At 43.8% G+C, this 15065-nt stretch overlaps 1 protein-coding gene across 4 annotated transcripts in view; it reads left to right on the plus strand.

Annotated features, from left to right (window-relative positions):
* Nucleotides 1-15065, plus strand: part of LOC133351440 (SH3 and multiple ankyrin repeat domains protein 3-like) — a 631852-nt gene that overhangs the window by 284638 nt on the left and 332149 nt on the right. For all 4 annotated transcript variants that reach the window (XM_061566655.1, XM_061566657.1, XM_061566656.1 and 1 more), the window contains one exon: nucleotides 927-1094. In XM_061566655.1, coding sequence (XP_061422639.1) covers nucleotides 927-1094 — 168 coding nt within the window. The remainder of the gene's footprint in view (nucleotides 1-926; nucleotides 1095-15065) is intronic.

Consider the following 15065-nt stretch of genomic DNA (forward strand, 5'->3'; position numbering starts at 1 on the left):
AGTGTGTAGTGTGAGCATGAGGATAGATTTGAATCCACGAACAGATGCATGGTTCCCTGCCTACTCTCTTTAACCGGCAGACAGGAGGTGTTTGTCTATCACAAAGAGCTGGGGTGATACCTTACAAAATCGATCAACTGGCTAAAAATTATAATCGACACACTTTTTTGTGGTCGATTGCTCGAGTCGCTTTCAAAAATGTTGGCCTCCCCCACGTTCCAGTCGCCCTGAAGGCAGGAAACTATCTGTAAGCCACACCAAGTGTGATATGGATGATGATGATGCCGATGATGTCATCAAGCTGTGTCCCACACCTCCTTTCGAGCAGCACACTTGGGAACAGAGGTGAGACTTTTCTTCCCGACTCTTTTAATGCTCTTTGGTTCTTTCGGTAAAGGCATGTATAAAGAAATTCATTAAATAGAATACGACGTTTTGATTGCAACACAAGCAGTCGTCATATCAGGTAGAACTAAATTTGAGAGAGAGACAACCCACAGACACGGAGACACACAGACAGACACACAAGCAGAGAGAGACAACACAGAGACACACAGAGAGAGACGCGCAACATAGTGTCTGTGTTTTGTCTCTCTCTCAAATTTAGTTCTTCCTGATGACGACTGCTTGTGTTGCAATCGAAACGTCGTATTCTATTATTTAATTTATTTTCTTTCTACATGACTTTACCGAAAGAACCAAAGAGTAATTCCTGCAGTCACGACAGCTACAAATCTTTTAATGCTATCCAATAAAGTGGAGTAATTGAACCGATAATCGGTAGAGTAATCAGATACTCAAATAATCACATATCTCAGAACCAGTCGCATGCAACGGTTACATATCCTCGTGATCCACCGAACGTGCCTCATGGCACCGCAGTCTTGTGCCGCCACGTCGTTGGTGAAATGCCCGTTTTTGCTCAGACGCTGCTGGACCTGGGAGCGTCGGCCGACTACAAGGACAACCGCGGGCTGACGCCGCTGTACCACACGGCCGTGGTGGGGGGCGACCCACGCTGCTGCGAGCTGCTGCTGCAGGACCACGCCACGATCGGCTGCGAGGATGAGAATGGCTGGCACGAGATCCACCAGGTACCGCCAGGCCACTGGTTACAGCTGCCGAGCAAGGGCCCGCACTGTGCCCTCTCTCTCGTTTTCTTTGTGCCATATCCTTTCTGGCTTTCCATTTGCCTTTGTCCATTATATTATTCACGAACCTTGGATTTGATACTGTCGGTTGCATCTAAATGTTCAAATTGCTTCCGTAACTTAATTCGCTGTCTTACCTGGCTTCCTGCACCGAGCATTTTCCCAGGCAAAACATTACATTGTCTTTTGTTGTTTTCAATCTAGCTTGCCTTTCTCTATTACTCTTATATTTTATTTTGGTACCTGTCTGTTCATTATATTTTTTAATGTCCTTTAATAAAAAAATAACATTTCTTTTAAGGTTTTAAAAAGATGAGAGTTCACACATTTCTTCAATTCTTACGAGAAATTGGGAAAAGAGACAAATTGGGAGGAGGGAATTCCAAAGTGGAGTGGTGCGAGGAATGAAGCGGAAAAATAAGTGTCTAATGTCCGGGCTGTAGAAGTTGCGACCTTTGATTTGAAGTGGCCTGCAAGATATATATTATATATGTGTATACAGTAGCACTATGAAAAAGCTACTATACGTGACTTATGGCTATCATCCCACTTCACTGTGATTTCCTGTGACTCCGCGTGAAAAGAGTGCGCATAACATAGTCTACGGCGTTTTGAGATGCAATGTGCATGAACGACACTACAGAAAAATTCGTATTAATGTTGTTAACTTGATCGTAAAAGCCATAGAATCACCAGCCGTGTGTTTCGAATGAAAATAGTTCAGTTTGTTTTAACTTTGATTTTAGCGTTACAATTCGTATACTTTTCACATTTTAAACCTACAACTGAAATGATTGATAACAACGGGGAGTTTGGCATCGGGCAAGGGTGGCGATGTAAGAGTTTGCACTTATCGTCGCACGTTCGACTCGCCGAGCCAGGAGACGGCCGCTGCGTCAGCGACGTGGGAGGCCAGGGCCCTGAGTCTCCCATCGAGTGCGGTCAGAGGCCACTTGCCGACAGTGTGCGGCACAGCCTGTGACTGATCCACAACCACAGAGTGGATTGTGATCACGTTGTATGTACGCATGTATGTTGAACTTATTCTGCACCGTACGTAGCCAACCGTGCTAATCCGAGGTGCGGGGCAAGGACAACAAACTAAAGACAAAAAGCAGTTCTAAAGATATTAGTTTTCAATCTATGATGAGTTTTCAATCATGTTGGCCCCTGGTGTGGGGAGGGAGATTGAAGCCGGTCCGGCCAACCTCCCTCCCTCCCCACACCGGAATCTGTTCAGCAGAACACATGAGCAGTGACCTGGGTATGGAGCAGCAATAGCTCGCACATGCACTCACACTCACGCACTGTTTAATCACAGCGGGATGCCTGTAATATAATGACTCTGTGAACACTCATCAAAATGGCCGATAACATCTTAATATATAGAGGATTGCAGAGCTTGGGCAATTGTTGATGCCGACTCATCACGGTGGCATGCCTTCTCGCTTGTCTGTGGTTCCTCGCCCCTCTGAGTCCATTCTCTGTCTACGAGAGTGAGCGAACACTGTGTTCGGTACAAATTGTATTTTTTACTTTTAATTATTATTTTGAGACAAGGGTTGGTAAGTCATGTAGATTTGTGAGACTCCATAACCCGCCGAGCTCCCCAGGTGGCAGGAGATGGCAGTAGAACAAGTGGATTCATAACAACCATCAGTCTGGATGTGTGCATCCGATCTCTGTTTGCATGGTGTGAATTTCTCAATAACTTCCCCGGTTATTTCCCCCACTTGCAAAACAATCATTGACAAATATGAATTGGTCATAAATGCAAATAATACAGGACACCTTTGCAACATGTATACGACTCCCTGATTTATCTGGTTAAGTAAATTACATTATTTTTGTTTAATCAAATTACTTAGTTCAAAGATCTGTTGCAATCATCGCCGCCTACCGCAAAACACTTGGCACGGTACTCCAAAAAAACACAGTCAAGGGAGTTCCAGACCATGAGAGCAACTACACAAATTCTCCTCCAGTATTGATGTCGTGCAAACTCCGTACAGTAAGGATGTTCATATCATGAACGCTTTTCCAAAGGTGCATACAGTACTTACAGTATATCTGCACACAGATATAATAACAATGAGCTTAATGCTTAAAGACAATACATATGTACACATTTAGCTCTACAGGCTGTACCGGGGAAATAGCTACTAGTGAGCACATTATTAAGGCTCGCACAGTGATGTAATTATTAGGCATGTAATGGTAATAATCACCCAGAAATGTCTGTCCGTCCCGCGCGTGACGTCACTCCAAATGAGCCCCCCCCCCTCATTAATATACATGAGTGAGTGGATTTTGGGACACTAACGCAGAGGAAGGTCGAGCCGAATTAAATAATTTATTATGCAAAGTTGCTTCCAACATGACGTTTCTTGACAGAAAGTGACGGTAAAAATTCAATCTACACAGCACAGTGTTACATCCGTGCGTGACGTCACTCCAAAAGAGCCCCCCCCCCTCATTAATATTCATGCCCCTCGTGGAAATTTACACTAACGCACAAGAAGATCGCGCACTTAATAATCATGAGCGGGTGACGTCACTCCACATGCCGCACCCCTCCCCAATAACCATTAGTGGGTGATGTCACTCCACATGGGGCAACCTCCCCTCATTAATAATCATGAGCGGGTGACGTCACTCCACATGCCGCACCCCTCCCCAATAACCATTAGTGGGTGATGTCACTCCACATGGGGCAACCTCCCCTCATTAATAATCATGAGCGGGTGACGTCACTCCACATGCCGCACCCCTCCCCAATAACCATTAGCGGGTGACGTCACTCCACATGGGGCAACCCCCCCCCCCTCATCAATAATCATGAGCTGAACAATTTTTCTATTGAATATTTCAGATCCACTGCAATATACACCCGTCCTTGGACGGCCAAAAAAGCTAGTGTAATGATAAAATACAATAGTACAACTTAAATAGCATTTCACAATGCATGCATCTCAAGGTGCTGTATGCACACACAATGGTCTAATTTATTTTAAAGAAAGAAGCAGTCGGTCATGGCAAAGAGTCGACAGCTCGGATACCTGGGGAGTTCAAGGTTGCAGACTCCGGAGAATGAGAGACCTTCCACTGATCGAGGGCTTGACTGGGGGCGGCTTTTGCCGTGTGGAGCGCCTTTGCCAGGCGCTGTTCACGATTCGGGGGGCCGATGGTGGCGGTGTGGGGTTCAACCCCGCCTCGAGAAGCGTCGATTCTCTCTTGTTCGTTTTTTTTACGTGCATTTATTCATTTTGAAACAAGAGCCCCCGGTACTACAGAGCGCGAGCGATGGAAAAGGGAAAGGGGGGTACAGAAATTCTGCGGACAAAAATAGCCCCGAGGCCCTGTGCTCACGGCGCAGGTGAAAGTGAGAGAGGTGTGCTCGCTTACCCCACGGACATAGAGACAATGACGGACTGGGAGCATGGATTCTTTTGGTTTAATGGGAAGGCAAGGCAAAGGGAGATTCTCTCTTCCTTTGAGTTCTCACAATTAGCTCCGATTAAATCTAGATTTGAAGTTTTCGTGACTGCAGGGATCCATACTCTGTGGTAATTTATTTTATTTTATACCTACGTGACTTTACCGAAAGAACCAAAGAGTATAGCTCCGATTACTTGTTTAGCTATTCCTCCCATTGGGCTACGATTAATTTGGATTATTCTTTTTTTTAGATGCACGCCACTTTTGAGTTACCTTGCAGAAGGCGCTTTATAAATATCATTTATTTTATTATCGTTGTCAACGCGAGGTCTCCGTTTGCCGAAGCAGATTTTGTGTTGTGCGGTGGGGAGGGGGTGGTGTTCGTAGTCGATTGAAGTGAGAGATAGCCAGGGGGAGCGTCCACGTAGGATCGTGAAGAGGGGTGAGTGTGATGTCGAATTTGATCTGGGTCTGGATTGGGAGCCAGCGGAGGAATTGGAGTCTTGGGTGAATGGGTCAGGATGAGGCATGCGGGTGAAAAGTCTGGCAAGCAGCATCGTTGGTCGCCTGAAGCTTCTGGTGAGGTCACATGCCTGTTGGGTTGTGGACTCAATAAACACAAATATTCCTCTGTGAGAAGTCAAGATGCGTTCACTTTAGATTAACTCAACCTGACCATAGAAATGGTGAATCATCATCTGGTACCGCCTCGGGACTGTAAAGAGAAGATGAGCACTTTGTTATCATTGCCTGGTTGGGAAAGCCACTTCAGACTTTTCTTTTAACTCAGATGCAAGGTGCATAACGAGACGTATGTGCACCTCAATGGATTTGCAGTGGGATAAATAAAGGACGTTGATACCCTCGTATGTAAATGTAACCAATACTGCATAAGGGCAGCAGGGACTGTAAGATAAACGGTGAAGATTTCCCAATAGATAACAAAGGGGGGGGGGCAGATATATGCGCATAGGACATTCCATGGAAATTTTGACATTATCAGGATCGTCTGCAGCTCACGGCACACCGCCCACTCAGCCCACCTACTCGCCAATTAAGGCATTTTTGACACGCTGAGCAAAGGCTCGTTCAGCTTTTAATGCCGGTACATTGAAGCAAAAAATATATACAAAGGGGGCAATTTATAAAAATATAATGGAATGTGTTGATAGCATGAAGATACTCCCGTGTGTGTGTGTGGGGGGGGGGGGGGGGGGAATTTGATGTTTCGGTAAATGATTTAGGACAGCTACGCGTGGTTTCGTGGAGCACCATACAACGTTAACATCCATATCTAATGTAGCTGATGTAGTGGTGGAGAAATGGTGAGGGCAGGGCAACATGAACCCGGGGAGTTTGATTCCCAGCTATGGCTGACGTCAGTGGCGAGTGATATCTATACCGGTTATGAGTAACCCCCTTCAACGACCTTTTCTGACCATCATGGTGAGGTATAGTCATACAACCCCATTGGCTTACATGGCATGGGGGGAGGCTTCTTCCAAAAGTAGATTGAGAAAGGACTGTTATTTGAAATACTCACACATATATAGACAATTGCGACTAGAAGGGCTGCAATTATAAAAAAAATGTTTTACCACAAATGAATTCAAGTCTATGCTTATGATGAGAAAAGTCTGAAAACCAAAGTGATCAAATTGAGGCCCTCAAAATTATAGCCCAGTGGTTGATTGCTTTTACTCAAAGGGTAGGGTCAGCCGAGAGTCGTGAATCGCTTAAAATGCTCTGATAAACACTTACAAATATTAATTCCAAATCATTGGTGAGCCGAGTGATTTGTCTCCCGTAGATCTCTGTAGCTACTATTATACACAATCGTTTTGTATTGATGTGGAATTCAAAATAAGTTGTATGGCTCTCAGGAATATTTCTTTTTTACTCAATCAGCATCATGCTAACATTTTGTTGCGTGCTTCAGTAACAAAAATGCAAATCGAACATATAAGAATCAGACTCTAAACACGGGGGGCAAATTTAATTCATCTGTCTGGTGGATTTTTTTTTTATCTTCCCATAAGCAATGTGGCAGCAGCATCCTATTATTTTACTTTATATTGAACTACTTCTTGATTCTTGAAGGATTTGTTACTCAACAGCGACTAATAGGTAACTAGCATTCATATATCAATAAATAAAAGTCATCGGAATGTTTTAAATAGTTTTGAAATGTGATTCTTATCAGGCCCCGTAGTGTAAAGTGCAGTTGCCCCAACTCTTATCCACCAAGAAGGACCATTGACCAAAGCGTCGTCCGTTGTTGGATTTTCCTTTTAAGGCCACGTTCTTGTAGACGAATATGTTGAGTATTTTTTTTTTTTACAAGGGCAGATCAAGTTTGAATATCCAGTCAGGAGCATCAGTGGATGTGGAATGTTTTTTTTTTATCTTTCGTCATCTGCCGGGGAAGAGAAAATTAAGAAAAGTGGAAATAAATAACGGTAACCGCGAGTGATCAGTATATTTTCCCTCTTATTACTTTCATTCTCTGGACAAAGTGCAAATGTTAATGTTTGTCCCGCGGATCCCAAGCGACATTGGATGAGTTAATGAACCTCCCCCCCCCCCCCCCCCACCTGCTTGGCTCGGGCTCTCCGTAGTCACCGCAGGGACGGGATCTGGCCAACGTGAATCTCGCCCACGCAGCTCCCCATCCTCGAATGCAAATTGCAAGCAGCTCCCCAGTCTGGTGTCATCATCACACTCTTAACCCCTTTAATTTAAATAGTAATAAAATAAAACACTTTGGCTGCCCCTGTAGCAGGCGAGGATTTCCAAGGGCTGGATGATGAGGAGAAGGAGGAGAATGCTTGCGCATTGGACCTGAAATGTCACCTTAACATTTGCGCGCAATCAGCCCCTTGATGGGCCTAAGTAGTCATTAAAGGGCTATCAAGCCCACATTCAGGCTTCAGCAAACCTTCAGTACGTTCACCATGCAAGCCTTTGTTACGCTCTTACGTGTGGGTTATTCCGCAGTGAATGTGTTTTCATTAAGGACGTGTTTTAATTTTGAAAAGTGCAATTGGCAGGATTTCAAGAGGGACACCTTATTACTGACGACACTGCATCTATTACTGCTTACTGCACCTGCTACTGCAATACTATTTTGACTAATGAAGCATAAAGAGATGCCACCGAATAATCTAACTTTAAACTACAGAAAGCCTATCATTGAAAACAACAGTCAAAGTGTCTCGATTTAAAGCTTTCGTGACTGCAGGGATTCATCTTCTTGGTTCTTTCGGTAAAGTCACGTAGAAGGGAAGTAATAAAATAATAAAAATAAAACATTATGTTTTATTTAATAAAAATAAAACATTATGTTTTATTTTTATTATTTTATTACTTCCCTTCTACGTGACTTTACCGAAAGAACCAAGAAGAAGAAGTCAAAGTGTCGCTCTACTCGATCAAGTGGGTATGGAAAGTGCGGACACATGTTAGTCACCCTAAGACAATGGTGGGAATTCCACCTTTGTATTCCATGGCCCACTCACAGCACAGCCACTATTAACTGCCCAAAAAATAGTTCTCTTTTTTTATTGACCACGGAAGAATGATAATAGTCTAAGCTGACCTCGAACTAGGAATTCAACTCATGACCTTAAGATTGCAATTACAACTTTGTGCCACGGTGCCAACCAGCCAGATACACATTTGCATGCAGCATTATGTGTTTACGTTGAGAGAGAGAAAAATATGAACGCGTGGATTAGAGGTCAAGTAGACAATTCAAACTGTTAACGAACGTGAGTGGGCGTGGGCAGGACATGTGATGATGGCCGATGGTCAAGAATAGTGATGCAGTGGTACCCAAGCAAAGGAACATTGCGGAGAGGTTATCTACTTAAAAATGGATCAATGAATCGGCTGGATTGGTACGTCGTAGAACCATGAGAGGCCTTTATCCAAGCAGTTGATTAATCATGGCTGATGACAATCTAAGTTTATATGTGGCAATGTTCATCAATGTATGCCATCCGGGTGGATAATATGTGAGCTGCAAGGGGACATCTGCTTCGGTCAAGGAGGGATGATATCCCATCACCAAGGCACGCGCAGAGAGAAAGGGTTTTATTTTAGAGCCGCAGGTCCCAGAATGAGAGCAGGGAGAACGTCAGATTAGAGAAGTAGGAGAGTGCTACAGTCTGAAAATTATGGTAGTGAATTTGTGGTCGATGCAGGGATGAGAGCGAAGCCAGTGGAGGCGACAAGAATTTTGGTGTGATGTGATCCCTTCTACATGATGTGGAAACGGTATGGAACTACGCAGAGGACATCAGTTAGAGATGGAGCAACGTCTTCAGTTCAAATTGTGGCATCACAATATCACGTGGGAAGATGGCAGTGTGGGGAAGCCTTCATCCAGCAGTAGACAGACAGCTGCTCCTGATGATTTATATATAAAGACAAATCTCCCCCACATAATCTTATCCGACTGTTGGGATAAGTGCTATACTCTTTGGTTATTTCGGTAAAGTCAAAGAGTATGGATCCTTGCAGTCACGAAAACTTCAAATCTAGAGGGATAAGTGCCGTTAGCGAGTACCTATATATATAGACATGCGCGTATATGGACTGGCTGTATAAAATCTGTTTTAGAGATTGTAATACAGCTAGACATGATTTCCAAGTTAATTTACCTGAGGATATATTTTAATGAACGCTGGTGCACCAATATTAAAAATTGACACTCGTGAATTAAATCTTGAGTGAAATGCAAAGCGCATTCAAAGTGTATTCCGCTACTTTACAATTATATTCAAATTTGAGAGCCATGTTAATGTTGAAAAAAGAAAACACTGAGATGATCAAAACTTATCCGCACAGTTTCTGTGTATGCATGTGTGAATATAATTTTGGTCTAACATGGCATCAAAAGACACAGGTAATTGCTCTATTATTGCCCGTTCGACGATGTTACTCTTATTCTTGGTTCTTTCGGTAAAGTCACGTAAATATCTACGTGACTTTACCGAAAGAACCAAAAATATGAATCCCTGCAGTCACGAAAGCTTTAAATCAATATTTAAATCAAGATGTCACTCTTGTCAACGCTGCCTCTCGTACCCCCCGTGGTCAATAACAACGGTGCCACTTTAATGCGTAGGCATTCGCGACCGATACAACGGTTCGTAATTGACTTTTGGGTCGGATCGAGTGAGCAAAATATCTGTCGTACACAATGGTGGAGCCAGGATTTTCAGGTAGGGGGGGGGGGGCAACCCCTCCAGCAAAGAAAAATTATAGGAGTTGTTAGTAAGTAAGGACTTGTCCCTTGATTTTTATTCGACGCGTGTGTGGCAATGGCGCAGCCATCGATCGAGGGTCGAATTCGAATCGTGTGTGATCGGCATCGCGCTCGCTGAAGGTGAATGCCTTCAGGGAAGTCGTGTACTATACAAGCAACTGCGCACAATTCTGAGTCACTTATAACTGCTTTGCCGTTACTTATTGCCAATTATGGACTCAGACTATTGTCCTATCATCTCATAGAGTCCCTGGCACGTAATAATATGCTACACAGTGACAGTGGGTGTTGCAAAATGCCGATTTATTACTAATAAACCCCAATGATCCGATCGAAATTAAGGATTTCGATCGGATCATTGGGCGGGGCACGTGCCTTGCCTTGTATGAAGGAGGACGTGAGTTCAATCTCGACCTTGACACCTGCATATTTGGAGTTTGCATGTTCTCCCCGTGGTTGTGTGGATTTTTCCCTGGATCCAGTTTTTCCCTCCACATTTCTAAACATGCGTTTCACGTGATAAGCCACTTCGTTGAGCTCATTTGTGGCCAGGCTGCTTCTGAAAATAAGCATTTTCGGTTAGTGGGCCTTACCTGCTAAAATGAAAATAAATGCTTAAAATTACCAGCGGAACATCCGTGCACACGTTTGTTCACGTGGAAACGTTTTAAAATGGCTTTCGCTGGATGACGGAGACTGTACATCATGCATTTTACTTGCGCATTCTGACCCAAAGTGTATTATGAATCAAGTGCCACTTTGTGCGAGGTTAGAAATTATTATCCCATGGAGAAACTGGGTCCCTGCCGTTGTGATATAGAATTTCTATCACTCGAAGTTCAGGGTCAACAGTAGACTTGAGCACCTCCACATTTTCCATTTGCATGGGAAGGCACTTTAACTTGAACATTAACCGAGGCAACAGCGTTGCAATGAGACGAGTGAGAGTTTTTGCAAAACTAAATTTTTTCGAACAGTCTGTGCACATTCCTCGCGCGCGTTCAAAACAGCGTCTTCTCAAGCCTCCGCCCGTAATTAATCACGAGGAATCGGCGGCTTCTGGATGTCGTGTTGTACATTCGTGTGTGTGTGTGTGTGTGCGCGGGGGGTGGGGGTTGGGGGATTTTCCAGCTTCGCTTCGTCTCCCGTCTCTGCAGGCCTGCCTTCACTATTAACCTTCCTGCCGGCGCACCTATTGCGACGAGCAACGCTGATTAACGGTTGTCAGTAATGGTAGCCCCCACATTGCCTTGTCAGGTGATGCTTTGCCAGTGTCACTGTGCTCTCTCGCCACTCATCCACCGAAGCTGACTGCTGGAGTTTTCAACTGCTCCCAAATGTCAGGACACATCGGGTTATTATATTTATTTTAACAAATCACGTATATTTATTTACTTAATTTTAAATCGATGTTGCAACTGACTGCCATTACCATGCATGCATGAATTCTCTTTCGAAATGCATATAGGACTTTTCTTAAGATTGCATGTGTAATTTTTGAAGATTCATCAATTATTTTTCGTCTCAATTCAATCAAGTATCCTTCCATTTTGAAATGTCATCTGAAAATTTAAAAAAACATAGATATTAATAATGAAAATAGATAATATATTAACTTCAAGAATAAACGAATTAAGCGTGTTTTAATGCCAGTGTGACAGTAAATGTAACAACCCTACGTGTCCTGACTTTTGGGCCACCCCGTAGAGGGGGAGTCAGTGGACTCAATTCGGCTCACGCCTCTCGTGGGCCTGCGATGTAGCAAGTACCTGCACACCAGAGGGATTTCATTGCTCCATCTCCACGGTAGGCGTACTCCTGGATGCACCGCATTCCTTCGCTGCCAGTCCATTGTTATTCTTCACCGTCGGCCATCATCTCTTCTGGCGACATGTCATGCCCACTCCCCGCTTACTCTTAGTATGTGTGTTGAACTTCTTAGTAGCCAACCGTGATAATCGGAGATGCAGGGAAAGGACAACAAACTCAAGATAAAAAGCAGTTAGAAAGAAAAGAGTTTTCAATTTAGGTTTAAAAGTGCTCAACTCCAGTGGCTTCCTGATAGCGGGAGGAAGAGTGTTCCAAAAAGTTGCAGACACGCATCTGAAAGCGCGCGATTTGGTGACTGTCTTTGTTCGATGGTTAGCCAAAAGCTTCTGTGAGGATGACCGGAGTTTGTGTGATGGTTTATGCTCCTTGACGAGATCAGCAACGTGTTGTCGTTCATTTGTGGTAAGCACTTTGTGTGTAATGAGTGCGACCATATAATGTATTAGCTCAGCAACCAAAAATCAATGCAACTCAGCGAGCACCGTACGGACATAACAGTCAACACGTTGTCCTTTACCTTCCATATGTTCTATGACAACACAATGAAACACACAGTCGAAAATAGTTACATAATCCATATATACTAACGTTTTTTCCTTTCTTTATTGCAGCATATTATTATACATTGACCTCCTTTATTAATCACTTGTAGTCAAATCCTACTCACCGTGCATAGATTCATGTAATCTGTACCGCATTTTGTACTGTGTATCCTCTTCGAGACGCACAGCCAATTGAAATGCATCTACCAATTGTTGAGACTGCAAAACTATAGCACATGAGAACCGGAGCCAAATTCGTTTCCTCTTATGGGTGGCTCCGGCTCTCACGCGGTATATCTCTAATAGTGTCGGCTGAGTGCTGAGACAAAGGCTTCATCCTCACGGGCCAACCTGACACTGGATGGGCTTTTTTAAATATGTATGATTGCTGCACAAGTGCTATTGTAGAACATCTGAATCATTGATTCGTATTAACAATTAATTCTGACCCAGTAATATTTTAACGAGCCCCTAGGCTTTTTTATTTTTTCGATTTGGGTTGTCTGTAAGATATTTGACAAATTGCTCTTTGATTTTAATTTTACTTTTTTAAAATAAATGTGAGCATCCAGACAAAACTTACACACATACACGAGAGAGAGAGAGAGGTTAACACTCACCACGCAAAACAGCTGAGCAGCAATCTACGTAATTACTTGATTACTAAATTTTCCTCAATTGGGATCCCAAAGGCAGTCATCATCGCCCTCTACTACTGGCAGGCTAATGCCCATATGCAGGCAAGGTTTTGAGTCACCTTGTGCCCGCATATGGAACATCTGCCACTGGGACTGTGCTGTTTAAAATGTGCGGCGATGTAATGTCGTTTATCGCGTATAAAGTGGCCTGTTAAGGAGGGCACTGCATCAACACTCTTGACTACTTTCAAGAAACATCTAAAGGCCTCTCTATCTGTGGCTGGGTCAGGCTTTCGAGCAGCCCTGAGCTTGGCTCCGCGCCTCCGAGTTGTTGGCTTGTCCGCAAAATCTGGTGCGTTATCAATGTCGTTACTATTATTAACAACAAATCATCGCCTTCGTCATGATCATAATCCCTGCCTCTTACATGCATCTCGTTGGCCTGCAGAAAAAAAGTGCGTCACGTGCATCGTGACTTCCATCTCTGTGTGGTCCACCAAATCCGGCTTCCAAATCACTGCATTGCAAGTAACGGCCACCCCCCCCCCCCCCCCCCACGTTTGATTTGGTGCACACCTTCCCCTCTCCCAGAGCGAGCGAATAGATCGTGCGTCTGGAACGACGTGGGCACCCCCCCCCCACTCTCCCGCATATTCGTCCTCCGCGCTCGTTGCGCGAGTGAACATTCAGAGGCGTTCGTCATAGAGGTTTTTTTTGGGTTAGAGCGCGTAAATATATGAATGTGTCGTTAAACCCGCCATCATCCGACACAGCCAATTGGTAAGGGGTTTGTCACGTGAACAAAACATACCAATTCGTGACGAGTACAGCACACCAGTGTGTTGGAGAGCAAAGCCACAACATTTACAATCTGAGTACGACGTTTCGCCAGTAATTACAACTATCTTCATCAGGCGACAGCCAGATTTGTGGAGAAATCCTCCTGTTTCGTTCCTTAAATAGAGGGGTAGATGTGATGACGTCACTTGTGAGCCCTTCACGTGCGAAAGGGGGGGGGGGATTTATGAATGAATATAAATTTCAATGGGTATCCATTGCCGGTTTACTTTTTCATATTGTAATCAACGTACATTATACATGCACAGTATGCATGCATATTGTTATTGTACCTCCTGTAATTTGTGTGCACTAAAATAGCAATACCTGTTTTCGTCTGCTCACAGGTAATCTCCATTGACGTGCGGTGACGCGTATAGGCATGCATTTAATGTATTATTTGATTAATCGCTCCCAAGCAACACTCAGTTTGTCGATATCCGAACGGTTATAATTATTTTGACTTCTCTCAATTTCGATAGAAACCTGTATTATGGATGATATTGGTCGCGAAAAGCCGACGTGTTACATTAAGAGACGTCCTAGTCGCGGCGCAGAGCAGCGAGCACCCTGATTGTACGAAGCGATGCGACATCACGCTTGTGTTGTTGGTGATTCGTGAATAATTTGAGGGCACGATACTGAGCAGATGGCTTCATCAGGGTCGAATTGTGTGCGCCCATTGGGCCTGGAGGAACCCGTGTTTTATAACATTGCACAAATTAGGCAACGCTTCTAACCTTTGTAGTGTATAGTGTACTAGCGGAAGTACCCGGCTTTGCCCGGGTGAAAAATATCTTTCTTAAAAACCTTACATATATATACACAGATACTAAGGTATTGTCAAAGCCCGGTGGGCTGTTTGTACATTTCTCCACCAACAAATATATGAGAGGCTTTCACAAGTCCAAAAAGTTGTAGAAAGTGTGGGGTAAATAGTTGATGTCAAAAGGTTTCCGAAAATTGCGGTCTCCCCCCCCCCCCCCTCAAAAAATATCTTTACCCCTCGTAGGTATATATACTAACAACACCTTACATACAACAGAGGAAGTGGTATCTATTGACTCTGTAGTAGTATCTACTGACTGTACAGTAGTATCAACTGAGCCAGTAGTAGCTACTGACTGTGTAGTAGTATTTAGTGACTGTAATAACTACTGACCATAGTAGTATTTACTGGGCCTACAGTAGTATCTACCGACTATATACTCGTAACGACTAACTGTATAGTATCTGCTGACTCTATAGTTGTATCCACTGACTATAGTAGTAACTACAAAATCTATAGCAGTATCTACTCATCTTCTTGGTTCTTTCGGTAAAGTCACGTAGAAGGGAAGTAATAAAATAATAAAAA

Source organism: Lethenteron reissneri, chromosome 37 (assembly GCF_015708825.2).
Source record: "Lethenteron reissneri isolate LAM-NWPU_2019-01 chromosome 37, ASM1570882v1, whole genome shotgun sequence".
Classification (NCBI taxonomy): domain Eukaryota; kingdom Metazoa; phylum Chordata; class Hyperoartia; order Petromyzontiformes; family Petromyzontidae; genus Lethenteron; species Lethenteron reissneri.